This window comes from Bombina bombina, chromosome 11, assembly GCF_027579735.1.
Source record: "Bombina bombina isolate aBomBom1 chromosome 11, aBomBom1.pri, whole genome shotgun sequence".
NCBI lineage: Eukaryota > Metazoa > Chordata > Amphibia > Anura > Bombinatoridae > Bombina > Bombina bombina.
In genome coordinates this window covers 83,908,976-83,935,288 of record NC_069509.1, presented here as the reverse complement: position 1 = coordinate 83,935,288, position 26,313 = coordinate 83,908,976, and the positions used below count along the sequence as shown (strand labels likewise).

Here is a 26,313-nt window from a genome sequence, read left to right as displayed (position 1 = left end):
TCCTACTAGTTTCCTCTGTATCTCTACCATACTCCACCTGGTACTTGAAGAATCACATTGTTAGACTCTGTGTAATGCATCTATTTTAACGATGTATATAGGCACATTTAATGAAGTGTAGTTATCTTTTTTTTGTTGAGCATAGACAAACCAGCCTCATGCTTTAACAGTAGTGTGAGATCAGTACGATTGAATATCACAGCTGATAATGTAAACACGATTGTAGCACTCTGTTATCCCATGACAGCTGTCAGATCTAAGCCCGCCACCCCCCATGGACGTCAACCAATCAGGGTAGGTCACACCGTGATGACGTCAGGGGTGCATTATATATGTTTTCCCTGAGCATTGTGATCATTTGACAAAGGGACCGGATCGGTTCCGAAACCTTATGATGTTTTAAATCGCTATATTAAAAGTTATATTTTACTTTGGATTAAATCCAGTGAGTGCTTTCTTATTGCTTTGCTATAAATATATATATATATAAAATCACTATATATGTTTGTGTATATATAGATTATATATTGTATGTTATATCTCTATAATACATAGTTAATCAATTACAAATTAAATTATAGTTTTAAATAGTATAGAACAATCATTTAAAACAAATATTTCAATTGTAAGTTTCCTACCTTTTGCTTATTTAACTATTTAAATTGACAAGACAAGATGTTTTACACTATATAAAGTGCATAGCGCTAGTATCTTGCAAGTTGATTGTATATTGTGTATAAGAATCACAACATAAAAACCATGTTAAATTATTATTTGTTTGCCCCCTCAGGATTCTACAGATGCCGATATAAAAATATTTTATAATGTAGCTGACATTTCTGAAGATTTCAACTTTGCTCTGACACATAATGAAGAAGTATTTAGGAAGTTTGGCGTAACAGAGGACGCTGTCATCTTTTTCAAAAGCGTATGAACCTTTCATGTTTTTTCATTTATATGCATAGTATGTTAAGGTCCTAAAGTTCAGTTTGCTTTTTCACTCAATCATTATAATGTTAGTTTAATGAGAAAACATTTATATTATTTGCCAAATTCTTACACAAAGTAACAATACCATATCATCATATGGAAAAATATTGTAAATGATAGTCATAAGCAATCTTTGTAAATGTGTTACCTTAAAGCAGGGGTTGAAAAACTTTATGATTCTTTAAAATTTAATTGAAACTCAAGTACAACTTCATGAACTATGCTGGTGGTTGGCAAATTTCATTTTTTTTATGGCCCATGAGCAGTGTTCCCTCTAAGAACAGTTTTATGAGTAGCCCATCAGTGAAACAGTTAATTAGAGCAATTAGTAAGTTACCAGTTATAATTAAAAAAAAAATGGAACCAAATAAATAAACATAACATTTATTTTGAAGTATTCAAAGCAGAATCTTGATTTATATGTGAGGTTTTTTTTAGACTGACAATTTTCTTTTCATTTAGTTCTAACGTACAATGCAATTAATACTTTATTTAATTGCATCCTTCATCGATTTGCTTTAATTAGGATGATGAAAAATATGAACATAAACCAGATGAAGATATTGGCTTAGACAAAGATGAGCTGCGCAGATTTCTTGTGGTAAACAGCTTGGATTTATTAACCGAATACAGTGCAGAGGTAAATTAATGTTACATTTCTTTTTTGCATAATGACATCACTGCACACACACATATCTTATTGATATATGGTGTGTATATATATATATATATATATATATATATATCCACTCTGGTGTAATCAATGCCTGGGTGCAATCCTCCTTAGAATTAGATAGAACTGTACTGGTGAGGGTACTCACAGAAATTTTTAAATCAAATAGCGCAAATTTATTTCCAAATGTGTTACAACATTAGTTTGAATGTCGACGTTTCGACCCCATCATGGGCCTTCTTCAAGACAAGATATAATCTTACTGCCACAAACAAAGTCTGTAGGGAAAAAGTGCTCTCTTTTTCAGTCAAAAGATGGAGAATGGGTGTTAATATCCTACTGGTGCTGGGCAATCAGTGCTGCAACCAGTGTGTCTACGCCACACACAAAAAATGCAACAGGTATCCAGAAGTGGTGCGCTCCGACTCCCAACAAAGGGCAATCCACATCCGCATAAAAGAAATTCTTCAAATTTTATGAATCCAAAATTGAAAAACATCAGAGGTGTAGTAAAAAAGCTTACACAGGTAAGTGTAGTCTAGTCTCTACGCAGAAGAGTTTCGTGCGCATGCGCACTTGGTCACTGTATACCGGTGACCAGACCACACACATTTAAATATCCAAAATTTAAAGGCATACATACCATAAGAGTGAAATACCTGTTTAGCGTCTCAAGAACAATGATACATTTCTGTACAAATATTATACATTAGAATATATTATATCTATTTTAGAATAAACATCAATATGAATAATAAATAAATGTCATTCCTATTATTTCAAATATTTGATCATATAGTACATCATTTTTGGTGAGTTCAAATAAAGGGAAAATTATCAACTCTAATAAATTATAAATTGCCAGATTATTATCAAAGATCTCCCTTAGTGCACACAACACCGGTGATTACGTAACAGCATGGGAGATTAGGGGACGTGCTGTTACGTAATCACCGGTGTTGTGTGCACTAAGGGAGATCTTTGATAATAATCGGGTTTGTTTTATTTCTGATTACATAATGAATGGTGATGCGGTATGTGAATGGAAGCAGTGCCGCTTATAATAAGCAATTATGGAATTCTTGATCTGTGAATGGCGACATTAATTGGCATTAGGGGAGTATCCTTATGTGATGTTAAATCCTTTAATGACGTTGGAGGAGAATCCATTTCTGTTACAGGGGTGTTGTGATGATCCACATTGGTAGTTTTAATGGACTGGGGACATTATTCGTGCTATATTCACATATACATTTACACATGATCACATTTTGTATTTTTAATATTACAGTAATAACGGTTTAATTTTTTCACTTTGAATTTGTGAACACATGTTTTATTCAATACACTTGTCTGGTTGAAACCATTGAATTTTGCACACGGTTTCCAGTGATTGGAGCTAGTATTGGGGGTGGGTTTTGTATGCCTTTATAAGTTGGTGTGTTTGGAGTTTTCAAATTGTCAGAGGAAGGGACGTGTTAAGTCCCGAAACGTCACATTCAATAAATTTTGTTGTCACATTTGAAGTCTGAAGTCCAGTGAGTGCTTTTCCTGCTACATTTTATATATATATATATATATATATATATATATATATATATATATATATCTATATATATATATATACACACACCTTTCAGACCTTTCCAATCAAACACCTTGTCATGTGCCATGTCCCTTTAAAACAATGCTAAAATCAATTTATAATTTTTTTGTTTTTATAATAGAAATTCTTGAAATAGCATTGTTTAATATAAGAAAATATTTTTAAATATATAGATAGATATATATGCTCCCCATATATAGGAGTTAGTGCGGCAGTGCTATTCAACCTTCAGATCGTAGTAAGCCTGAGGCTTTTGCTTGAGTTAAAACTTTTTACTTTCAACTTGAAATATCCGCACAAGAATAGGACTAATTTAACTTGAGTGGTTTTAGCACTCGATAGAGCTATTATTTCTCTTGTTAAGTGTATCCAGTCCACGGATCATCCATTACTTATGGAATATATTCTCCTTCCCAACAGGAAGTTGCAAGAGTCCACCCACAGCAAAGCTGCTATATAGCTCCTCCCCTAACTGCCATATTCAGTCATTCTCTTGCAAGCCTCAACATAGATAGGAGGTCGTGAGAGTCTGTGGTGATTTATACTTAGTTTATTCTTCAATCAAAAGTTTGTTATTTTTAAATGGCACCGGAGTGTGCTGTTTTTCTCAGGCAGTATTTGGAAGAAGAATCTGCCTGTGTTTTTCTATGATCTTAGCAGACGTGACTGAGATCCATTTGCTGTTCTCACACATTCTGAGGAGTGAGGTACTTCAGAGGGGGAATGGCGTGCAGGTTTTCCTGCAGATAAGGTATGTGCAGTAAAATATTTTTCTAGGAATGGAATTGACTAAGAAAATACTGCTGATACCGAAGTAATGTAAGTAAAGCCTTAAATGCAGCGATAGCGACTGGTATCAGGCTTATTAATAGAGATACATACTCTTATAAAAATGTGTTTTAAAACGTTTGCTGGCATGTTTAATCGTTTTTAACGTATATTGGTGATAACACTGTAATGTTGGTATAGCCTTAAATGCAGTAAAAGCGACTGGTATCAGGCTTATTAATAGAGATACATACTCTTGTAAAAATGTGTTTTAAAACGTTTGCTGTCATGTTTAATCGTTTTTAACATATGTTTGGTGATAAAACTTATTGGGGCCTAAGTTTTTTCCACATGGCTGGCTTAAATTTTGCATAGAAACAGTTAACTGAAGCTTCCCACTGTTGTAATATGAGTGGGAGGGGCCTATTTTAGCGCAGTTAAAATTACAAAATGAATTATCCAGATTCCCTCAGCAGTCCCATGAATACTACAGGACATTTCTAAAGGGCTAAAAAGACTTCCAAAATCGTTTATAGGGAAGGTAATCCACAGCTCTGCTGTGGCAGTTTTGTTGTGTCTGTTTTTAAAAACGTCTATGTCGTTTTTTTTTTTTTTATCTGTTTTTTGCATTAAGGGGTTAATCATCCATTTGCAAGTGGGTGAAATGCTCTGTTACCTTATTACATGTACTGTAAAAATTTCGTTTGTTTTACTGCCTTTTTTCACTGTTTTTCAAATTTTGACAAAATTTGTTTCTCTTAAAGGCACAGTAACGTTTTATATATTTGCTTGTTAACTTGATTTAAAGTGTTTTCCAAGCTTATTAGTCTCATTATTAGTCTGTTCTAACATGTCTGACATAGAGGAAGCTCTGTGTTCATTATGTTTTAAAGCCATGGTGGAACCCCATCTTAGAATGTGTACCAGATGTACTGATTTCATGTTAAACAATAAAGATCATTTTTTGTCTTTAAAAACATTATCACCAGAGGATTCTGTCGTGGGGGTAGTTATGCCGACTAACTCTCCCCACGTGTCAGACCTTTTGACTCCCGCTTTAGGGACTCACGCTCAAATGGCGCCAAGTACATCAAGGGCACCCATAGCGTTTATTTTACCAGGGGATTCTGTCGAGGGGAAAGTTATGCCGATTAACTCTCCCCACGTGTCAGACCCTTCGACTCCCGCTTCAGGGACTCACGCTCAAATGGCGCCAAGTATATCAAGGGCGTCCATAGCGTTTATTTTACAAGACATGGCAAAGGTGGTGAATAATACTCTGGCAGCAGTATTAGTCAGACTACCTGAAATTAAAGGAAAGCAGATAGCTCTGGGGGTAGATACAGAGCATACAGACGCTTTAAGAACCATGTATGATACTACCTCACAATATGCTTAGTCTGTGGGTGATTTTTTTGACTCAGGGAAGATGATTTAACCTGATTCTGATATTTCTACATTTAAAATTTATGCTTGAGAACCTCCACTTGTTGCTCAGGGAGGCTTTGGCTGCTCTGAATGAATGTGTACAATCGCAGGGCCAGAGAAATTGTGTAGACTGGATAAATAATATGCAGTGCCGGTGTGTACTGATGTTTTTCCAATACCTAAAGAGGTTTACTAAAAAAATTTTTTTAATAAGGAATGGGATAGACCAGGTGTGCCATTCTCTTCCCCTCCTATTTTTTAGAAGAATGTTTTCTAATAGTTACCACCACACGGGACTTCTGGCAGACAGTTCCTAAGGTGGAGAGAAGAGTTTCTACTCTAGCTAAGCGTACCACTACCTCTGGCGAGGACAGTTGTGCTTTTTAGATCCAATGGATAAAAAATGTTTATTCAACAGGGTTTTATCCTGCAGCCCCTTGCATACATTGCTTCTGTCACTGCTGCTGCGGCGTTCTGGGTTGAGTCTCTTGATGAGGCTTTACAGTTAGCGACTCCATTGGATGAATATATTTGACAAGCTTATGCTAGCCAATTCCTTTGTTTTCTGATGCCTTTGTTCATTTGACTAGACTAACGGCTAAGAATTCTGTTTTTTACTATACTGGCGCGCAGAGCGCTATGGCTTATATCATGGTCAGCTGTCGTGACTTTAATAAATAAGCTACTTAACTTCCCTTCAAGGGGCAGACCCTATTCGGGCCTGGTGTGAAGGAGATTATTGCTTATATCACTGGAGGAAAAGGTCATGCCCTTCCTCAGGATAGGAATCAAGGGCCAAAAAAGGTCTAATTTTCGTGCCTTTTAAAACTTCAGGGCAGGTGTGGCATCCACTTCCTCTAAGGCAAAACAAGAGGGAATTTTTGCTCAGTCCAAGGCGGTCTGGAGACAATTGGACCTGGAACAAAGATAAGCAGGCCAAGGAGCCTGCTGCTGCCTCTAAGGCAGCATGAAGGAACGGACCCCTATCCGGTAACGGATCCTATAGGGGGCAGACTTTCATTCTTTGCCCGGGCGTGGGCAAGAGATGCCCAGGATCCCTAGGCATTGGAATTTATATCCCAGAGATATCTTCTGGATTTCAAAGATTCCCCCCCCCAAAAAAAGGGGAGATTTCGCCTTTCACAATTATCTGCAAACCAGATAAAGAAGGAGGCATTCTTACATTGTGTACGAGATCCATCCAGTTCCAAGAGAGGAACAGGGACAGAGTTTTTACTCAAATCTGTTTGTGGTTCCCAAGGTGAGGGAACCTTCAGACCTATTTTGGATCTAAAGATCTTAAACAAATTCCTCAGAATTCCGTCATTTAAGATGGAAACTATTCGTACCATCTTAACTATGATCCAGGAGAGTCAATAGAGGACTACAATGGATTTGAAGGATGCTTATCCTCACATTGTGATGCATAAAGATCACCTTCGTTTTTCAGGTTTGCCTTTCTAGACAGGCATTACCAGTTTGTAGCTCTTTCCTTTGGGATATCTACAGCCCCAAGAATCTTTATGGAGGTTCTGGGGTCGCTTTGGCGGTCCTTAGGCCGCGGGGCATAGAAGTGGCCCCTTAGTTAGACGACATCCTGATACAGGCGTCAAACATCCAAATTGCCAAGTCTCATACGGACGTAGTACTGGCATTTCTGAGATCACATGGGTGGAAAGTGAACAAGGAAAGAGTTCTCTATCCCCAATCTCAAGGGTTTCCCTCCTAGAAACTCTGATAGATTCTGTAGAAATGAAAATTTACCTGACGGAGTCCAGGTTGTCAAAGTTTCTAAATTTCTGCCGTGTTTTTCATCCCATCCGCGCCCTTCGGTGGCTCAGTACATGAATGAAATCGGCTTAATAGGTAGTGGCAAGGGACATAGTACCGTTTGCACGTCTACATTTTAGACCGCTGCAACTATGCATGCTCAGTCAGAGGAACGGGGATTACACAGATTTGTCCCCCTGTTGAACCTAGACCAAGAGACCAGAGATTCTCTTCTCTGGTGACTATGTCTGGTCCATCTGTCCAAGGGTATGACCTTCCGCAGGTCAGATGGGACAATTGTTACAATGGATGCCAGCCTTTTAGGTTGGGATGCAGTCTGGAACTCCCTGAAGGCTCAGGGATAGTGGACTTAGGAGGAGACCCTCCTTCTAATAAATATTCTGGGAGGGATATTCCATGCTCTTCAGACTTGGCCTCAGTTAGCAACTCTGAGGTACATCATACTCAGTCGGACAATATACACGACTGTGGCTTACATCAGCCATCAAGGGGGAACAGAAGTTCCCTAGTGATGTTAGAAGTCTTACAATAATTCACTGGACAGAGACTCACTCTTGTCTATCAGCTATCCATATCCCAGGTGTTGAGAACAGGGAGGTGGATTTTCTAAGTCGTCAGACTTTTCTTCCGGGGGAGTGGGATTTCCTTCGGAGGTCAAGACCAAGCAGGAGAGGGCTTTGGTGTTTTTGACAGCGCCTGCGTAGCCACGCAGGACCTGGTATGCAGATCTGGTGGACATGTCATCCTTTCCATCACGGTCTCTGCTTCTGAGACAGGTCCCTCTACCTCAGGGTCCTTTCAACCATCTAAATAGAATCAATCTGAGATGGACTGCCTGGAGACTGAACGCTTGATGTTATCAAAGCATGGCTTCTCCGAGTCAGTCATTGATACCTTAATACAGACATGAAAGCCTGTCTCTAGGAAAATTGAACATAGATATGGTGTAAATATCTGATTGTTATGAATCCAAGGGTTACTCATGGAGTAAAGCCTGGATTCCCAGGATATTATCTTTTCTCCAAGATGTTTTTGAGAAAAGGGTTGTCAGCTAATTCCTTAAAAGGGACAGATTTTTACTCTGTCTATTTTTTTGCACCAGCGTCTGGCAGGTATTCTAGACGTTCAGGCATTTGGTCAGGCTTTGGTTAGATCCAAGCCTGTGTTTAAAACTGTTGCTCCACCATGGAGCTTAAACCTGGTTCTTAAGGCTCTTCAAGAAGTTCCGTTTGAACCTTTTTTGTTCCATAGATATCAATCTTTATCTTGGAAAGTTCCTTTTGGGTAGCTATTTCCTCGACTCGTAGAGTCTCCAAGTTATCTGTGTTACAATGTGATTCTCCTTATCTGGTCCTTCGTACGGATAAGGTAGTACTGCGTACCAACCTGGGTTTTTCCTAAGGTGGTATCTAACAAGAACATCACTCAAGAGATAGTTGTTCCATGCTTGTATCCTAATCCTTCCTCAAAGAAGAAACGTCTATTACACAATATTGGACGTGGTTTGTGCTTTAAAGTTTTACTTACAAGCTACTACAGTTTTCATCAAACGTTCACCTTGTTTGTTGTCTATTCCGGACAGAGGAGAGGTCAAAAGACTTCAGCAGCCTCTCTGTCTTTTTGGTTAAAAAGCATAATTCATTTAGCTTATGAGACTGCTGGACAGCAGCCTCCTGAAGGGATTGCAGCTCATTCTACTAGAGCTGTGTTTTCACTTGGGCCTTTTTTAAATGTGGCTTCTGTTGAACAGATTTACAAGACGGAGTCTTGGTCTGCGCTTCATACGTTTTCAAATTTAACAAATTTGATACCTTGCTTCTTCTGAGGCTATTTTTGGGAGAAAGGTTTTTTTTACAGGCAGTGGTAACTTCCGTTTAAGTACCTGCCTTGTCCCTCCCATCATCCGTGTACTTTAGCTTTGGTATTGGTATTCCATAAGTAATGGATGATCCGTGGACTGGATACACTTAACAAGAGAAAACATAATTTATGCTTACCTGATAAATTTATTTCTCTTGTAGTGTATCCAGTCCACGGCCCGCCCTGTCACTTTAAGGCAGGTAATTTTTTCATTTGAACTACAGTCACCACTGCACCCTATGGTTTTTCCTTTCTCTGCATGTTTTCGGTCGAATGACTGAATATGGCAGTTAGGGGAGGAGCTATATAGCAGCTTTGCTGTGGGTGGACTCTTGCAACTTCCTGTTGGGAAGGAGAATATATTCCATAAGTAATGGATGATCCGTGGACTGGATACACTACAAGAGAAATAAATTTATCAGGTAAGCATAAATTATGTTTTTTCTGCTCCATTTGTAATCTAGCCCATAGGCTGTACCTGTATGAGCACCAGAGAAAACAGTAGCACTACAGTGTTTTGACTGGAGTGCCCATTTCCCATTGGACCTACCAAAGAAAGCTGATTACCCAAACCCAAAGAATTATAGCAATAAGATCAGGAAACATCTTCTGCAGAAGTTTAACAAATGAATCTTTAAAGTGATAGTCAGGACCCACCTGAAGTTACTTATTGTTGTTTGTTATTTATTATTCAAAATCTGATGGGAATTTCCATGTTAAATAAAAACAAAAGAAAGAAAAATATAAAAAATAAGCTTTGTGTAACATAATGACTACTGCCCAACCATACCCCTGACTGAGCATAACAAAATAATATCAAAGTTAGGAATCTAACTGGGGATTAGACACCTCAGGAGCCCCCTGACTGCACTGCCCCTATCCACTCTCATAGGTGATAATGCAAATACATACATCATATAAACATTTGCCCTATAAAAAGTAGGCTTTGTGTCACTTAGTGACTATTACCCAAGTAAACCCCAGGGAGAGCAGAATCCAATTACATCAAAGTTAGGACCCTAACTTGGGGAAAGGACCCCACAAGAGCCTCTTAAATGCACTGCCACTATCCACTCTCGTAGGTGTTAATGCAAATACATACATCGTATAAACACCTGCCCTATAAAAACTAGGCTTTGTGTCACTTAATGACTACTACCCAAATGTACCCCAGACTGTGCAGAATCAAATGACAACAAAGTTAAGATCCTATCTTGGTGTCGGGACACTTCAAAAGCCCCCTGAATGCACTGCCCCTATCCACTCTCATAGGTGATAATGCAAATGAAGACCTCAAATAAATATCTGCCCTATAAAAACTAGGCTGTGTGTCACTTCATGACTACTATCCAAGTAAACCCCAGAGAGTGTAGAATCCAATGACATTAAACTTAGGACCTTAACTTGGGGATAGGACCCCGCAAGAGCCCCCTAAATGCGGTGAACATTGTATAAACATCTGATCTATAAAAACTAGATTTTAGTTACTACTACCCAAACATACCCCAGACTGAGCATAATCAAATGACGCCAAAGTTAAGACCCTAAATTGGGGATAGGACCCTCAAGAGCCCCCTGAATACACTGCCCATATCCACTCTTGTAGGCAATACATACATCATATAAAGAGTTGCCCTATAAAAATGAGGCTTTGTGTCACTTAATGACTACTACTACCCACGTATACCCCAGACTGAGCATAATCAAATTACACCAAAATTAAGACCCTAACTTGGGGATAGGACCCCTCAAGAGCACCCTGAATGCACTGCCGTTTTCCACTCTAATAGGTGATAATGCAAATACATACACCATATAAACATCTGCCCTATAAAAACTAGTTTTTTTGTGTCACTTAGTGATTACTATCCAACTAAACCCCAGATAGAGCAGAATCCAGTGACATCAAACTCGAATGAAGCGCATGTGCGAAATGCGTCAGACATCACTGACTGTGACCCTTACTCAGCTTGGATTTGTCCAATAAACCCTTCTTTTGTTTACTAAGACTCTTCTTGTTCAAGCGTGACTACTTTTTGCTCTTTTCCCACATCAAACTTAAGACCCTAACTTGGGGATAGGACCCATCAAGAGCCCCCTAACCACTCTCATAGGTGATAATACAAATACATACATCGTATATACACCTGCCCTATAAAAACTAGGCTTTGTGTCACTTAATGACTACTACCCAAAATATACCCCAGACTGAGCAGAATCAAATGACACCAACGTTAACTTGTGGATAGGACCCCTCAAAAGCCCCCTGAATGCACTGTGTTTGCCATTATCATCTATAAGAGAAAATAGGTGTAGTGCACTTAGTAGGCTCTTGCAGGGTCCTATCCCCAAGTTAAGGTCTTAACTTTGGTGTCATTTGATTCTTCTCTCTCTGGGGTTTACTTGGATAGTAGTCTCTAAGTGACACAAAGCCTAGTTTTTATAGGACATATGTTTATATGATGTATATATTTGCGTTATCACCTATTCAAGCGGATAGGGGCAGTAGAGTCAAGGAGATCTTGAGGGATCCTATCCCCAAGTTAGGGTCTTAACTTTAGTGTCATTTGATTCTGCTCAATCTGGGGTATACCTGGGTAGTAGTCACTAATTAACACAAAGCCTAGTTTTTATAGGTCAGATGTTTATATGATGTATGTGTTTGCCATTTTCACCTATGGGAGTGAAAAGGGACAGTGCATTTAGGGGGCTCTTGCGGGGTCCTATCCCCAACTTAGGGTCCTAAGTTTGATATCATTGGATTCTGTTCAGTCTGGGGTTTACTTGAATAGTAGTCACTAAGTGACACAAAGTACAGTTTTTATAGGGCAGATGTTTATATGATTAGAGGGGATAGTGGCAGTGCATTAAGGGTGCTCTTGAAGGTTCCTGTCCCCAAGTTAGGGTCTTCATTTTGGTGTCATTTGATTTGCCTTAGTCTAGGGTATACGCGAGTAGTAGTCATTAAGTGACACAAAGCCTAGTTTTTATAGGGCAGCTCTTTATATGATGCATGTATCACCTATGAGAGTGGATAGGGTCAGTGCATTCAGGGGGCTCTTGAGGGTTCTATCCCCATTTTAGGGTCTTAACTAATTATACTCAGTCTGGGGTATATTTGGGTAGTAGTCACTAAATGACACAAAGCCTATTTTTTATAGGTCAGATGTTTATACAATTGGGTCTATTTATCAAGCTCCGAACGTAGCTTGATGACCCGTGTTTCTAAAGACCGCTGCTCCATAACCTGTCCGCCTGCTCTGAGGTGGCAGACAGAAATCAACCCGATCGAATACGATCGGGTTGATTGACACTCCCTGCTAGTGGCTGATTGGCCGCGAATCTGCAGGGGGCGGCATTACACCAGCAGTTCACAATAACTGCTCTTGCAATGATAAATGCCGACAGCATAAGCTGTCAGCATTTATCAATGCGTGGAGGATCATGTCCGTCCGCACAATGATAAATGGGGGCCAATGTATGTGTTTGACATTTTCACCTGAGAGTGGATAGGGGCAGTGCATTTAAGGAACTCTTGCGGGGTCCTATCCTCAAGTTAGGGTCCTAATTTTGGTGTCATTTGATTCTGCTCAGTCTGGGGTATATTGGAAAAAAAAGGGGTCTATGGTGCGCTAAGACAAAAAAGAGATTAACAAACTCCCCCTAAATGACAATATCCCTAAAATTGTCACAAAGTATAAATATATGAAGAAAGGGTTAAAAGGGAAGCGCTAAAACCTTTACCTTTAGCTTCAGTCTGGGGTATACTTGGGTAGTAGTCATTAAGTGACACAAAGCCTAGTTTTTACAGGTCAGATGTTTATACAATGTAAGTGTTTGCCATTATCACCTAAGAGAGTGGATAGGAGCAGTGCATTTAGGGGGTTCTTGAGGGGTCCTATACCCAAGTTAGAGTCCTAATTTTGGTGTAATTTGATTCTACTCAGTCTGGGGTATACTTGGGTAGTAGTTTCTAAGTGACACAAAGCCTAGTTTTTATAGGTCAGATGTTTATACAATGAAAGTGTTTGCCATTATAACCTAAAAGAGTGGATAGGAGCAATGCATTTAGGGGGGGTCTTGAGGGGTCCTATACCCAAGTTAGAGTCCTAATTTTGGTGTCATTTGATTCTGCTCAGTCTGTGGTATACTTGGGTAGTAGTTACTAAGTGACACAAAGCCTAGTTTTTATAGGTCAGATGTTTATACAATGTAAGTGTTTGTCATTATAACCTAAGAGAGTGGATAGGAGCAGTGCATTTAGGGGGTTCTTGAGGGGTCCTATACCCAAGTTAGGGTCCTAAATTTGATGTCATTGGATTCTACTCTCTCTGGGGTTTACTTGGATAATAGTCACTTAGTGACACAAACCCTAGTTTTTATAAGGCAGATGTATATTTGATGTAATTTGCATTATCACCTATGAGAGTGGATAGGGGCAGTGCATTCAGGGGTCTTTTGAGGGGTCCTATCCACAAGTTAGGGTCTTAACTTCGGTTTCATTTGATTCTGCTCAGTCTGGGGTACATTTGGGTAGTAGTCATTAAGTGACACAAAGCCTAGTTTTTATAGGGCATGTGTTTATACGATGTATGTATTTGCATTATCACCTATGAGAGTGGATAGGGGCAGTGCATTCAGGGGGCTCTTGAGGGGTCCTATCCCCAAGTTAGAGTCCTAACTTTGCTGTAATTTGATTCTGCTCAGTCTGGGGTATACTTGGGTAGTAGTCACTAAGTGACACAAAGTCTAGTTTTTATCGGTCAGATTTTTATAAGATATATGTTTTTCCATTTTCACCTATGAGAGTGAATAAGGGCAGTACATTCAGCTGGCTCTTGCGGGGTCCTATCCTCAAGTTAGGGTCCTAAGTTTGATGTCATTAGATTCTACTCTCTCTGAAGTTTACTTGGATAGTAGTCACTAAAGCCACGTTCGGCAAGTGCTCCAAGCGACTCAGAGCTTGGAACGTTCTGTGAAGACTTCAAAGCTCAGCGCTGGGCGTTCGCTCAGCACTCTGATGACGCAAGTCCCAGCGTTTCCAGTGTGCTGGAAAAGCTGGGACTTTTCAGAGGAAGCTCAGACGGTTGTAAACATGGCAGCCTCCATAAGCAACACATGTGTGTGTGTATATACATTATATATATATATATATATATATATATATATATATATACACAGGGAGTGCAGAATTATTAGGCAAATGAGTATTTTGACCACATCATCCTCTTTATGCATGTTGTCTTACTCCAAGCTGTATAGGCTCGAAAGCCTACTACCAATTAAGCATATTAGGTGATGTGCATCTCTGTAATGAGAAGGGGTGTGGTCTAATGACATCAACATCCTATATCAGGTGTGCATAATTATTAGGCAACTTCCTTTCCTTTGGCAAAATGGGTCAAAAGAAGGACTTGACAGGCTCAGAAAAGTCAAAAATAGTGAGATATCTTGCAGAGGGATGCAGCACTCTTAAAATTGCAAAGCTTCTGAAGCGTGATCATCGAACAATCAAGCGTTTCATTCAAAATAGTCAACAGGGTCACAAGAAGCGTGTGGAAAAACCAAGGCGCAAAATAACTGCCCATGAACTGAGAAAAGTCAAGCGTTCAGCTGCCAAGATGCCACTTGCCACCAGTTTGGCCATATTTCAGAGCTGCAACATCACTGGAGTGCCCAAAAGCACAAGGTGTGCAATACTCAGAGACATGGCCAAGGTAAGAAAGGCTGAAAGATGACCACCACTGAACAAGACACACAAGCTGAAACTTCAAGACTGGGCCAAGAAATATCTCAAGACTGATTTTTCTAAGGTTTTATGGACTGATGAAATGAGAGTGAGTCTTGATGGGCCAGATGGATGGGCCCGTGGCTGGATTGGTAAAGGGCAGAGAGCTCCAGTCCGACTCAGATGCCAGCAAGGTGGAGGTGGAGTACTGGCTTGGGCTGGTATCATCAAAGATGAGCTTGTGGGGCCTTTTCGGGTTGAGGATGGAGTCAAGCTCAACTCCCAGTCCTACTGCCAGTTTCTGGAAGACACCTTCTTCAAGCAGTGGTACAGGAAGAAGTCTGCATCCTTCAAGAAAAACATGATTTTCATGCAGGACAATGCTCCATCACACGCGTCCAAGTACTCCACAGCGTGGCTGGCAAGAAAGGGTATAAAAGAAGAAAATCTAATGACATGGCCTCCTTGTTCACCTGATCTGAACCCCATTGAGAACCTATGGTCCATCATCAAATGTGAGATTTACAAGGAGGGAAAACAGTACACCTCTCTGAACAGTTTCTGGGAGGCTGTGGTTGCTGCTGCATGCAATGTTGATGGTGAACAGATCAAAACACTGACAGAATCCATGGATAGCAGGCTTTTGAGTGTCCTTGCAAAGAAAGGTGGCTATATTGGTCACTGATTTGTTTTTGTTTTGTTTTTGAATGTCAGAAATGTATATTTGTGAATGTTGAGATGTTATATTGGTTTCACTGGTAAAAATAAATAATTGAAATGGGTATATATTTGTTTTTTGTTAAGTTGCCTAATAATTATGCACAGTAATAGTCACCTGCACACACAGATATCCCCCTAAAATAGCTATAACTATAAACAAACTAAAAACTACTTCCAAAACTATTCAGCTTTGATATTAATGGGTTTTGTGGGTTCATTGAGAACATGGTTGTTGTTCAATAATAAAATTAATCCTCAAAAATACAACTTGCCTAATAATTCTGCACTCCCTGTATACATACACACACACACACACAAGTGTTGCTCATGGAGGCTGCCATGTTTACAATAATATATATATATATATATATATATAAACTTTTTTTCTAAGCTCCCTCACTTGTGACGTCTCCTAGCACTACGTCATCGCTGGAGCAGATGTTCACGGTACTGGCTCTGAGTGCTTGCCGAACACGGCCTAAGTGACACAAAGTCTAGTTTTTATCTATCAGATGTTTATAAGATGTCATTAGATTCTACTCTCTCTAGGGTTTACTTGGATAGTAGTCACTAAGTGACACAAAGCCTAGTTTTTATAGGGCAAGTCTTATATGATGTATGTATCACCTATGAGAGTGGATAGTGGCAGTGCATTTTGGGGGGGATCTTGCGGGATCCTATCCCCTAGTTAGGGTCCTAACTTTGATGTAATTGGATTCTGCTCTCCCTGGGGTGTTCTTGGATAATAGGGCAGATGTTTATATGATGCATGTATGTTCAATATCATCTATGAGAGATGATAGGGGCAGTGCAGTCAGAGGGCTCCTGAGGGGTAACTTTGATATTATCTTGTTATGCTCAGTCAGGGGTATGGTTGGGCAGTAGTCATTATGTGATTTTGAATAATGAATAACGAAAAAGTGTCTAACTTCAGGTGGGTATAGTCAGGGAACCCTTGAAAAGCTCAATCTCTTCCTGAATAACTGCAAAAAATTCCAACTGCATTGATTACTTTTAAACAGCAGCAGCACAACATAAAAATTGTCTTCCTAAATAGGGGCACTGTGGTGTCCCAGGGGTATATGTGCGCACTGGCATAGAGTTACTCAGAGACATTAGATGGGCTGTTGCAAATGTCCATTCAGTGATTTATACAGAGACAGGATGCTATTATTAACAAGGTAGATGTATTACTCATTCCGTATCACCTTATTAGATAACATCAAGATGCACATACATTTATTCTCATAGACATATTTCTCTGGAAAACCTCTAAGCCAGGGAATGACAACCTTTTATGAGTGCTATCCCCAATTAATACAATAATCTGACCATGTGTGAGATCCTTACCTTTTGTGTAAACTTTGAACAAAAACTTATACAATAATAATCATAATATTAAAGACCCAAGCATCAGATTAGACTCCTGAATCTGCAGCCATTATGTTAAGCCACAAAACCAGGTAAGATCAGACCCATTGCCTTACTGCCCCCTCTGTCATCCTATAGCCATATCAGAACTTAGTCACCTGGCTGGCCCTAAGGTTCCTCTGTCAGCTCCAAATCTTAAAGGGACACTGAACCCAAATTTTTTGTTTCGTGATTCAGATAGAGCATGCAATTTTAAGCAGCTTTCTAATTTACTCCTATTATCAAATTTTCTACATTCTCTTGGTATCTTTATTTGAAAAAGAATGCATCTAAGCTAAGGAACCAGCCATTTTTTTGGTTTAGAATCCTGGACAGCACTTGTTTATTGGTGGGTGAATTTATCCACCAATCAGCAAGAACAACCCAGGTTGTTCACCAAAAATGGCCCGGCATCTAAACTTACATTCTTGCTTTTTCAAATAAAGATACCAAGAGAATGAAGAAAAAATTAGAATAGGGATAAATTAGAAAGTTGCTTAAAATTGAATGCTCTATCTGAATCAGGAAAAAAAGATTTGGGTTCAGTGTCCCTTTAATTTACCCAAGCCTTCCCAGTTGCAGTCTGTTGCTTTGGGTTCCGTTTAATGTAGTGTTTATCAAGGTAAAAACTGGGCCTGGCTGCCCCCTACCTGCAGCTGTGTTAGTCCTCAGTGGACCACTCCAAGTGCCATTACAAATAAATCCGTGTGCAGGTTGCTGACCCCTGCTCTAAGGAAACAAGATTCTGCCCTTAGTGTATCCAGCAGCAGATTCATAGCAAACAAACTGACTGCTCTCTCTGAGCTTCTTGCAGCTCCTCTCATGCTGACTGCACAGATCAGCTCTCCACACTGTGCTAGCTTAGTCTGTTTGTCGGCTAGACTGTTGCTAGAAGATAAAATTAAGGGGTCACCCCCCAACCTAGGAAGTTAGGATAGCATGTGATTCTGCCTGAAAACCACAGGATACAATGCACCTGGGAAATTATAACTCAATACAAAAAATACTCCAAAAACAGATCCTAGCAAATCTAAAGTTGCAGATATCTGAGCTGCTAGATTTAGCAAAGGTTCTCTGGAGGAGGAGCAAACAGGAGGTTTGTATCAGAAGCTCCACAATGCTACTCCAGAGACAGGAAATTGCTATACTACATGATGCATACATATTGAGAATGCCAAATCATAAATACCATCCTTGGTGCAAAAGATCACTACAGTGACATGAATGTGATGATACAAAACAAACCACAGCTAAATTAAAATAAAAAGAATTATAAACAAAAAATGTTTTGCCATCATCACACTGAAAACACAAAGGATGAATAATACAAGGCTAATGCGTTTCTATTGGACTGTGATTATAACTCCGAGTTACTCTGAGTTCTGCCTCTTTATTTTTAATCATAAAGTAATGATGAATTACCAGCTCAGTGAGAGCCATAAATTTCATTTCCATGGACTCGTGGCACGTTATTGCATCAAACGCAAATATGAACATCAGTGCTTAAAGGGACACTAAATTCAAAATTATACTTCCATGATTCAGATGAAGAATGCAATTTAAAAACAATGTTCAGTTCACTTCCATTATCAAGTTCTGCATAATTTTTTTATATGCACACTCTCTGAGGCACTGACTTCTACTGAGCATGTGCACAAATACAGGGTATATACATATATGCATTTGCGATTTGCTTTTGGCTGTCACTTGATGTATAAGGCATATCAATTTAAGGAAATGTTGATATTTGAAATTCAAAGTCTTTTTATGGGAAATTAAACCCAAAAAGTTTATTTCATGATTGAGACAGAGCATATATTTTAAACAATTTTCCAATTTACTATTGCTTAATTCCCTTGGTATCCTTTGTTGAAGGAGCAGTAATACACTACTGGGAGCTAGCTGATCACATTGATAAGCCAATTACAAAGGGCATATAAGTGCAGCCACCAATCAGCAGCCAGCTCCCACTTCCTGAAACTACCTAGGTATGCTTTCCAGCAAAGAATACCACAAGAACTTAGCAAATTAGATAATGAAAGTAAATTGGAAAGTTGTTTAAAAGTCTATGCTCTATCTGAATTGTGAAAGAAAACAAATTGGGTTTCATATCCCTTTAATTATGCATTTGTTGTTTATGCAATTCCATTGTATTTAATTTCCCTTTATGTTGCAGGTCTCTGTTATTCTGAATTACATTTTTTAGTCTTGATATTAAAAAATATTAAATGAGGGCATATTACAGTCTGAAGCAATTGGCTAATTTCAGGTGTTTTGTACCATAAGATATGTTTCCTTATTTCCACATACTTTATTTCTTAATTCCAACAGAAATGTACAATGTAAATTTTCATAATTATTTCTTGAAATATTTTTGTTCTATAGACTTCAGAAAAGATTTTTGCAGCAAAGATTCCAAACCATTTACTACTGTTTGTAAATAAGACGGACGAACCCCAACTACAACTCATTGAAAACTTCCGAAAGGCAGCACCTGAATTCAAAGGAAAGGTAATTCTATAGGATAAAACCAATTTTATTAAAAGTAATCAAGATAAATTTGAGCTATATATATTTGAGCAAGATCAATTTGAGCTATGCTTGAATATAATAAAGGAATGTCCCAGTATGTGATAAAAAAATGACCTTTTCCGGCTTCAGAAAATGTAAAATCATTTAATAGAGCTGCTCACCTTAAAGGGACAGTCAAGTCCAAAATAAACTTTCATGATTCAGATAGGGCATGTCATTTTAAACAACTTTCTAATTTACTTTTATCACCAATTTTGCTTTGTTTTCTTGGTGTTCTTAGTTGAAAGCTAAACCTAGGTAGGCTCATATGGTAATTTCTTAGACCTTGAAGGCTGCTTCTTACAAGAATGCATTTTGACAGTTTTTCACCACTAGAGGGTGTTAGTTCATGTGTGTCATATAGATAACACTGTGCTTACTCACGTGGAGTTACCTAGGAGTCAGCACTGATTCGCTAAAATGCAAGTCTGTCAAAAGAACTGAAATAAGGGGGCAGTTTGCAGAGGCATAGATACAAGGTAATCAAAGAGGTAAAAAGTGTATTAATATTACTGTGTTGGTTATGCAAAACTGGGGAATGGGTAATAAAGGGATTATATGTCTTTTTAAACAACAAAAATTCTGGTGTTGACTGTCCCTTTAAGCAGTGTCAGTTGAATCAACTGTGCAACAAGTCCCTTACGCGTTTCGTCAGAGTTGTGGCTATAGAAAATAAACCTTTTTAAATACTTTACACGATTGCATACAGTTAACCCTTTAGTGATAAATAATATTTTAAAAAAACACTGTGAAGTGATAAATATGTATTACTTCATATAGAAACATAGATACATTGTTAATGTTGAATAATACAAAATTAAGTGAATATTTCCTTTAAATACTGAGGCTTAAAGCACATTCACAACATGTATGAACCTATTAGATTTTTTTCCCCAGCAACCAGTGCCAGGACACATGGAAACCACTGGTTTTGTATTAGGGTTAAAAAATAAACAATTTTAATGATAAAGAGCAGATTTATTACTAGCATACATCTTTTTGTTAAAACTTTTTTCAGTTGACTGCACATTCTGCAGTATTTAGTTGTAAAGATGCCATTTTTGAGAATTATACAATTACATAGCTCACAACGAAGTACAAATCTCACCCATCTGGCGCCTCAGAACAACATTGTGGGTGGAGCCAGGATGACCTGTCAGGGTTTAGTTGTTATTGAAAGAGATAGGTCAGAGTGGAGTGGGTGGTGCTTTTTTACAAGGACCTGTTAATGCAAAAGGGTTAAACACAGAGTGTAAAATTCCAACTTGAGAGCCATAATGCATTGCTGCTCCTTACAGAACATGGCACTGAGACAATCTGAAGTAGCATAAGCACATAGCTAATTAGCGTGTGAGCATAAATATGTAGGAGTTAAACACATAGGGGCATATTTATCAAGCTCCGTATGGAGCTTGATGCCCGTGTTTACGGCGAGCCTGTAGGCTCGCTGGAAACAGAAGTTATAAAGCAGCGGTCTAAAGACGATCGGGTTGATTGACACCCCCTGCTAGCGGCCGCGAATCTGCAGGGGGCAGCATTGCACCAGCAGTTCACAAGAACTGCTGGTGCAATGATAAATGCTGAGAGCCTATACTGTCGGCATTTATCTATGTGTGGCAGACATGATCAGCTATATCGGATCATGTCCGCTCGCACCATAGTAAAAAGGCCCCATAGAGGTTGTTCACAATCTATTGTTTGCTAATTAATCAGCATGTAATTATCAGCTTGTTTCTGGCTACCAATGAGGATTTTCATTGTTGACAAAATCACAATCAGCCATTTTTATTCTTTATTATCTTTTTTGTTATTATTATTATTATTATTATTATTATTATTATTATTATCGTTTAGTCAAATTGCCCTATATTTACCATGTGTCAGTCCTGTTTTTCTGGTCATAACCTACATTTTTACTTCTTAAAGGGATATTAAGCTCAAATGTTTTTCTTTCATGATTCAGATAGCGCATGCAACTTTCTAATTTACTCCTATTATCAATTTTCTTCTTGAAAAGCAGGAATCTAAGCTATTGAGCTGGCCCATTTTTGGTTCAGCACCCTGGATAGCACTTGTTGATTGGTGACTACATTTAGCCACCAATCAGCATCCTCGGTGCTGATCCAAAAATGGTCCGGCTCCGAAGCTTATATTCTTGCTTTTCAAATAAAGATACCAAGAGCACGAAGAACATTTGATAATTGGAGTAAATTAGAACGTTGTTTAAAATTGCCTGCTCTATCTGAATGATGAAACTTTAATTTTGACTAGACTATTCCTTTAAAACATAAATATCAATTTAAAAAAAATGCTATATGATGAAATACTATCCTTAGTTTAGATGCAGAACACACAAAAAATAATACTTCAGTATGCCATAAAGAGATATTAAACCCAAAAATGTGTTTTAAGACTCAGTCAGAGAATACAATTTTAAAATAGTTTCCCAGTTAATTCTATTATCAAATTTGCTTCGCTCCCATGGTACTCTTTGTTAAAGAGACATAATACTCATATGCTAAATCACTTGAAACTGATGCAGTATAACTGTAAAAAGCTGACAGGAAAATATCACCTGAGCATCTCTATGTAAAAAAGGAAGATATTTTACCTCACAATCTCCTCAGCTCATCAGAGTAAGTGCTGTGGAAAAAGTTATACTTCCCCTGCCTTCCAGCTGCAGGTAAAAAAGAAAAAAAAAGGGGAAAAATGAACAAAAGCCAATTAGCATCAGCAGTGCTGAGGTGATGAACTTTTACTGTGATCTCATGAGATTTTACTTAACTCTCATGAGATTTCATAGTAAACTTCCTTAAACTGAATAGGGAAATAACATGAGTGTGCACGAGGCTCACTCCCTTGCCTGTCCCAGGACAGACATACTGATTTTCTGCTTAAATTCCTTTACAATGGGTGTGAATACTCAGGACATTTTGAGGTAAAATATCTTTCTTTTTTACATAGAGATGTTCAGGTGATATTTTCTAGTCAGATTTTTGCAGCTATGCTGCATCACTTTCAAGTGTTTCAACATTTGGGTATCATGGCCCTTTAAAGAGCTACCTAGGTAGGTGTGTGGAGCACTACATGACAGGAAATAGTGCTGATATCTAGTGCAAATAGATAACATTCTAGCAAAACTGCTGTTATATAGTGCTCCAGACATGTGCACGCTCCTGAGTTAACGTCCCTGCTTTTCAACAAAATATAGCAAGAGAACAAATAAAATTTGATAAAAGAAATAAATTAAAAATGTGTTTAAAATCTTATATCATATCTTAATCATGAAATAAAAAAAATGGGTTTCAAGTCCTATTATGTCATAGCTTTAGTAAATATTATTAAGGCAAATTTATCTTTAATGACTATTTTGGAACCGTTTGTTTTTATGTTACTAGCTTGACATTTTCAGATAAGTACTGATAAATTCTATATTTCATGATCGTCTCTGTCATTTATATTTTGTTTCTGAACATACAAATTGTCTTGACTAATAATGTGTTCTTCATAGGTTCTGTTTGTTTATATCGATTCTCATGGTGAGCATGCGGAAATTCTCCAATACTTTGGGCTTAATACCACAGATGTACCAACAATTCGATTTATTAACATCGAATCAGTGAAGAAGTTCTCATTCAGTGACAAAGAAATCACCACCGAGACTGTCAAAGCTTTTTGTCAGGGTGTCTTAGATGGCAAAATAAAGGTGAGTCAACTGAAATTTTATCCATTTTTTTATTTTGTTGCTAAATAAAAAAAACACTCCACCAATCATTAGCTAGACCATAACAAACGCCAATAACAAGAGCTGCCAAGTGGGTATTTACTTACAAGACCTATGATAACAAATATTGGGATTCATGTTGAGTACTTTTTGTAAAAAGGATGCCTTGTAGTCATGTGACCTAATGGCCAGTAGCAGCAATTATCCAAGACTCAAGTCTCTAAAAATCCCTTAATAACATTTCTTATAGTACCCAGAATATATAAAGACACTATTAAACTCATTGGAATTCATTTAGTTTGATGTAGTTTCCTGTAATTTCTATGTGATACAGAGTTACAAAGCAAAATGCCGTACCATTGAATATCAATTAACTTAAAGGAATAATAAACCAAAATGTTTCTTTCATGATTCAGATAGAGCATACAATTTTAAGCAATTTACTAATTTACTCTGATTATCAAATTTTATTCATTCTCTTGGTATCTTTATTTGAACAGCAGGAATGTAAGCTTAGCAGCCTGCCCATTTTTGGTTCAGCGCCTGGGTAGAGCTTGCTGATTAGTAGCTAAATGTAGTCACCAATCAGCAAGCGCTAGCCAGGGTACTGAACCAAAAAAGGGCTGGCTGCTAAGCTTATATTCCTGCTTTTTCAAATAAAGATACCAAGAGAACAAAGAAAAATTGATAATAGGAGTAAATTAGAAAGTTGCTTAAAATTGCCTGCTCTATCTGGATCATGAAATAATTTTTTTGGGGTTTAGTGTCCTTTTAATGATTGCAACACAATGGAACTGCGTCCATCTGTAGCATGATAAATGGGCACCATAGTGCTGGGTTAACATTGGTAAAGAGTAACTTGCATTGTAGGTTTTTCGGTTTAGTTAGGCTTGATTGTGGTTGAAGTCTTGAAGGGAGAAATAGAGGCGCCACATAGAGCAGTAAAATCTTAAACAAAAGTGGCAAAGGGAGACCCAAAGTCTCTATTAAATAGCCTCTCACCAGATGTGGCGGCACAACCGGAGTACCAAACCAGACGGCACGGGACCTTCCCAGTCGCCTGTAGGACACAGCGGCAACGCCAAGGCACGTCCCAACAGAGCAGGTACCAGGGCTATCCAATCGGAGAAACCAAACGGCCAAATGTCCGCAGGTCTCAGATTCGTTAAAAGCACAGAGGAGGATGAGTAGTGTAAAAGTACAATCTTTATTTTGTACACAGTGTCAATAGCAACGCGTTTCTCAGCATAAAATCACAGCTGTTTCATCAGGATGTAGCCTGATATATTACAAATATCAACATTTTTCTTTTATAATAGAAATAGAACATTGTAAAGTGTTTTTTTCTTACTTGGACCATTAACCATAGCATACACTTTATCTACTTTCTCAGCAAAATCTCATGAGTGAAGAAATTCCAGAAGACTGGGACAAAAATCCTGTAAAGGTTCTCGTGGGGAAGAACTTTGAAGAAGTTGCTTTTGATGAAACCAAAAATGTGTTTGTAGAATTTTGTAAGTACCAAAGAAATTACTATAGTAACATACTGTAAATAACAGCAGTGCGTTACTGCTCCTGAGCCTACCAAGGTGTACTCATCAACAAAGGATACCAAGAGAACAGAGCAAATTTATTGGATATTTTTTTTTTAAATAACATGTTCTATCTGAATCATGAAAGTTTAATTTTGACTTTGTTGTACCTTTTAAGGACTGCACTGCAAAAGATAAGCAAACAAAATAAATGTTTCAAAAGAATTTAAAACATGCAATTATGTTATCAAAATAGTATTGTTTTGCAGCCCATAGACACACCCCTTGAAAATCCTGTTAGATATAAATGAGGTTCTACATTGACCAAGCAATCACTGTGTAGAATTTAGCAGAGGTAGCCTTCTGGAAGCTGCAGCACTCAAGGAAAGTCAAGCAAAATAAATAATTAAAGCCTATAACATTTATTTTTTTTCCTACAACCAATTACACATTTTAACGGACATCTTTAGAGTCCCTTTAACATAGCTATTTGAAATTGAATTAGTAAAATATAATACAATTAGCCACCTACTAAAACAGACATAATAGTCAATGAATTAATTAAAATTTTGAAAAGAATGCTTATAGCATAAACAATCACTGTTTCAGCAGCTATTAGATTTACCTATTGCAAGAGCACGCTACATTTAGCTGCGCAATAAAGCATGCTGTGATGAAACAGTGAGACCATGACTCAGTTTAAAAAAAAAAACTGCAGCCCCATCGAGGACAGTAAAACAGGTAATGTAAATAAACTTTTGGGGGTATAAATCTTTAATTTCCTTTTTTTTTGCAAATCCAGAACTTAGTGTTCTGCACTTTCACAAGAAGAAATCGGTCTCTAAAAATAGCATAATGCTGCTGGTGGCTGCATCTTTGGCATTTGTTTCCTCACAAATAAAACAATTGCACGGCTAATGGCTGTCCTTACATAGTGCAGAATTATGTAACATTTATTCCTATATTTACTGTCCCTTTAACTGTAAAAAGAGAACAAAAGGGATCCAGCGAGTTTGTGAAAAAGTTAAAGGGGCAGTCAAGATAAAATTAAACTTTAATGTTTCAGATAGGGCATGCAATTTTAAACTACTTTCCAATTTACGTTTATCATCAAAATTGCTTTGTTCTCTTGATATTCTTTGTTGAATACTAAACCTAGGTAGGCTCATAAACTGATTTCTAAGCTGTTGAAGGCCGCCTCTTAGACACTCCTAGTTCATGTGTGTCATATAGATAACATAGTGGTCACTCGCTTGCTATACGGGAGATAGCTGAACAAAATGGGTAAGCCAATGATAAAAGGCATATATGTGCAGCGACCAATCAGCAGCTTGCTCCTAGTAGTGCATTGCTGCTTATAAGCCTATCTTGGTATACTACTCAACAAAGGATACCAAAAGCACAAAGCAAAATAGATAATAGGAGTGAATTGTAAAGTTGTTTAAAAACGTAATTTATGTAAGAACTTACCTGATGAATTTATTTCTTTCATATTGGCAAGAGTACATGAGC

The 26,313-nt window shown here is 38.1% G+C and overlaps 1 protein-coding gene across 1 annotated transcript in view; it reads left to right on the top strand.

The window, feature by feature from the left end:
- The window catches only part of LOC128642338 (protein disulfide-isomerase A2), a 134,295-nt gene that overhangs the window by 47,896 nt on the left and 60,086 nt on the right, over positions 1-26,313 (top strand). The window contains exons 4-8 of the mRNA XM_053695071.1: positions 791-928; positions 1,517-1,630; positions 19,360-19,485; positions 23,057-23,251; positions 24,663-24,783. Of these exons, the coding sequence (XP_053551046.1) occupies positions 791-928; positions 1,517-1,630; positions 19,360-19,485; positions 23,057-23,251; positions 24,663-24,783 (694 nt within the window). The remainder of the gene's footprint in view (positions 1-790; positions 929-1,516; positions 1,631-19,359; positions 19,486-23,056; positions 23,252-24,662; positions 24,784-26,313) is intronic.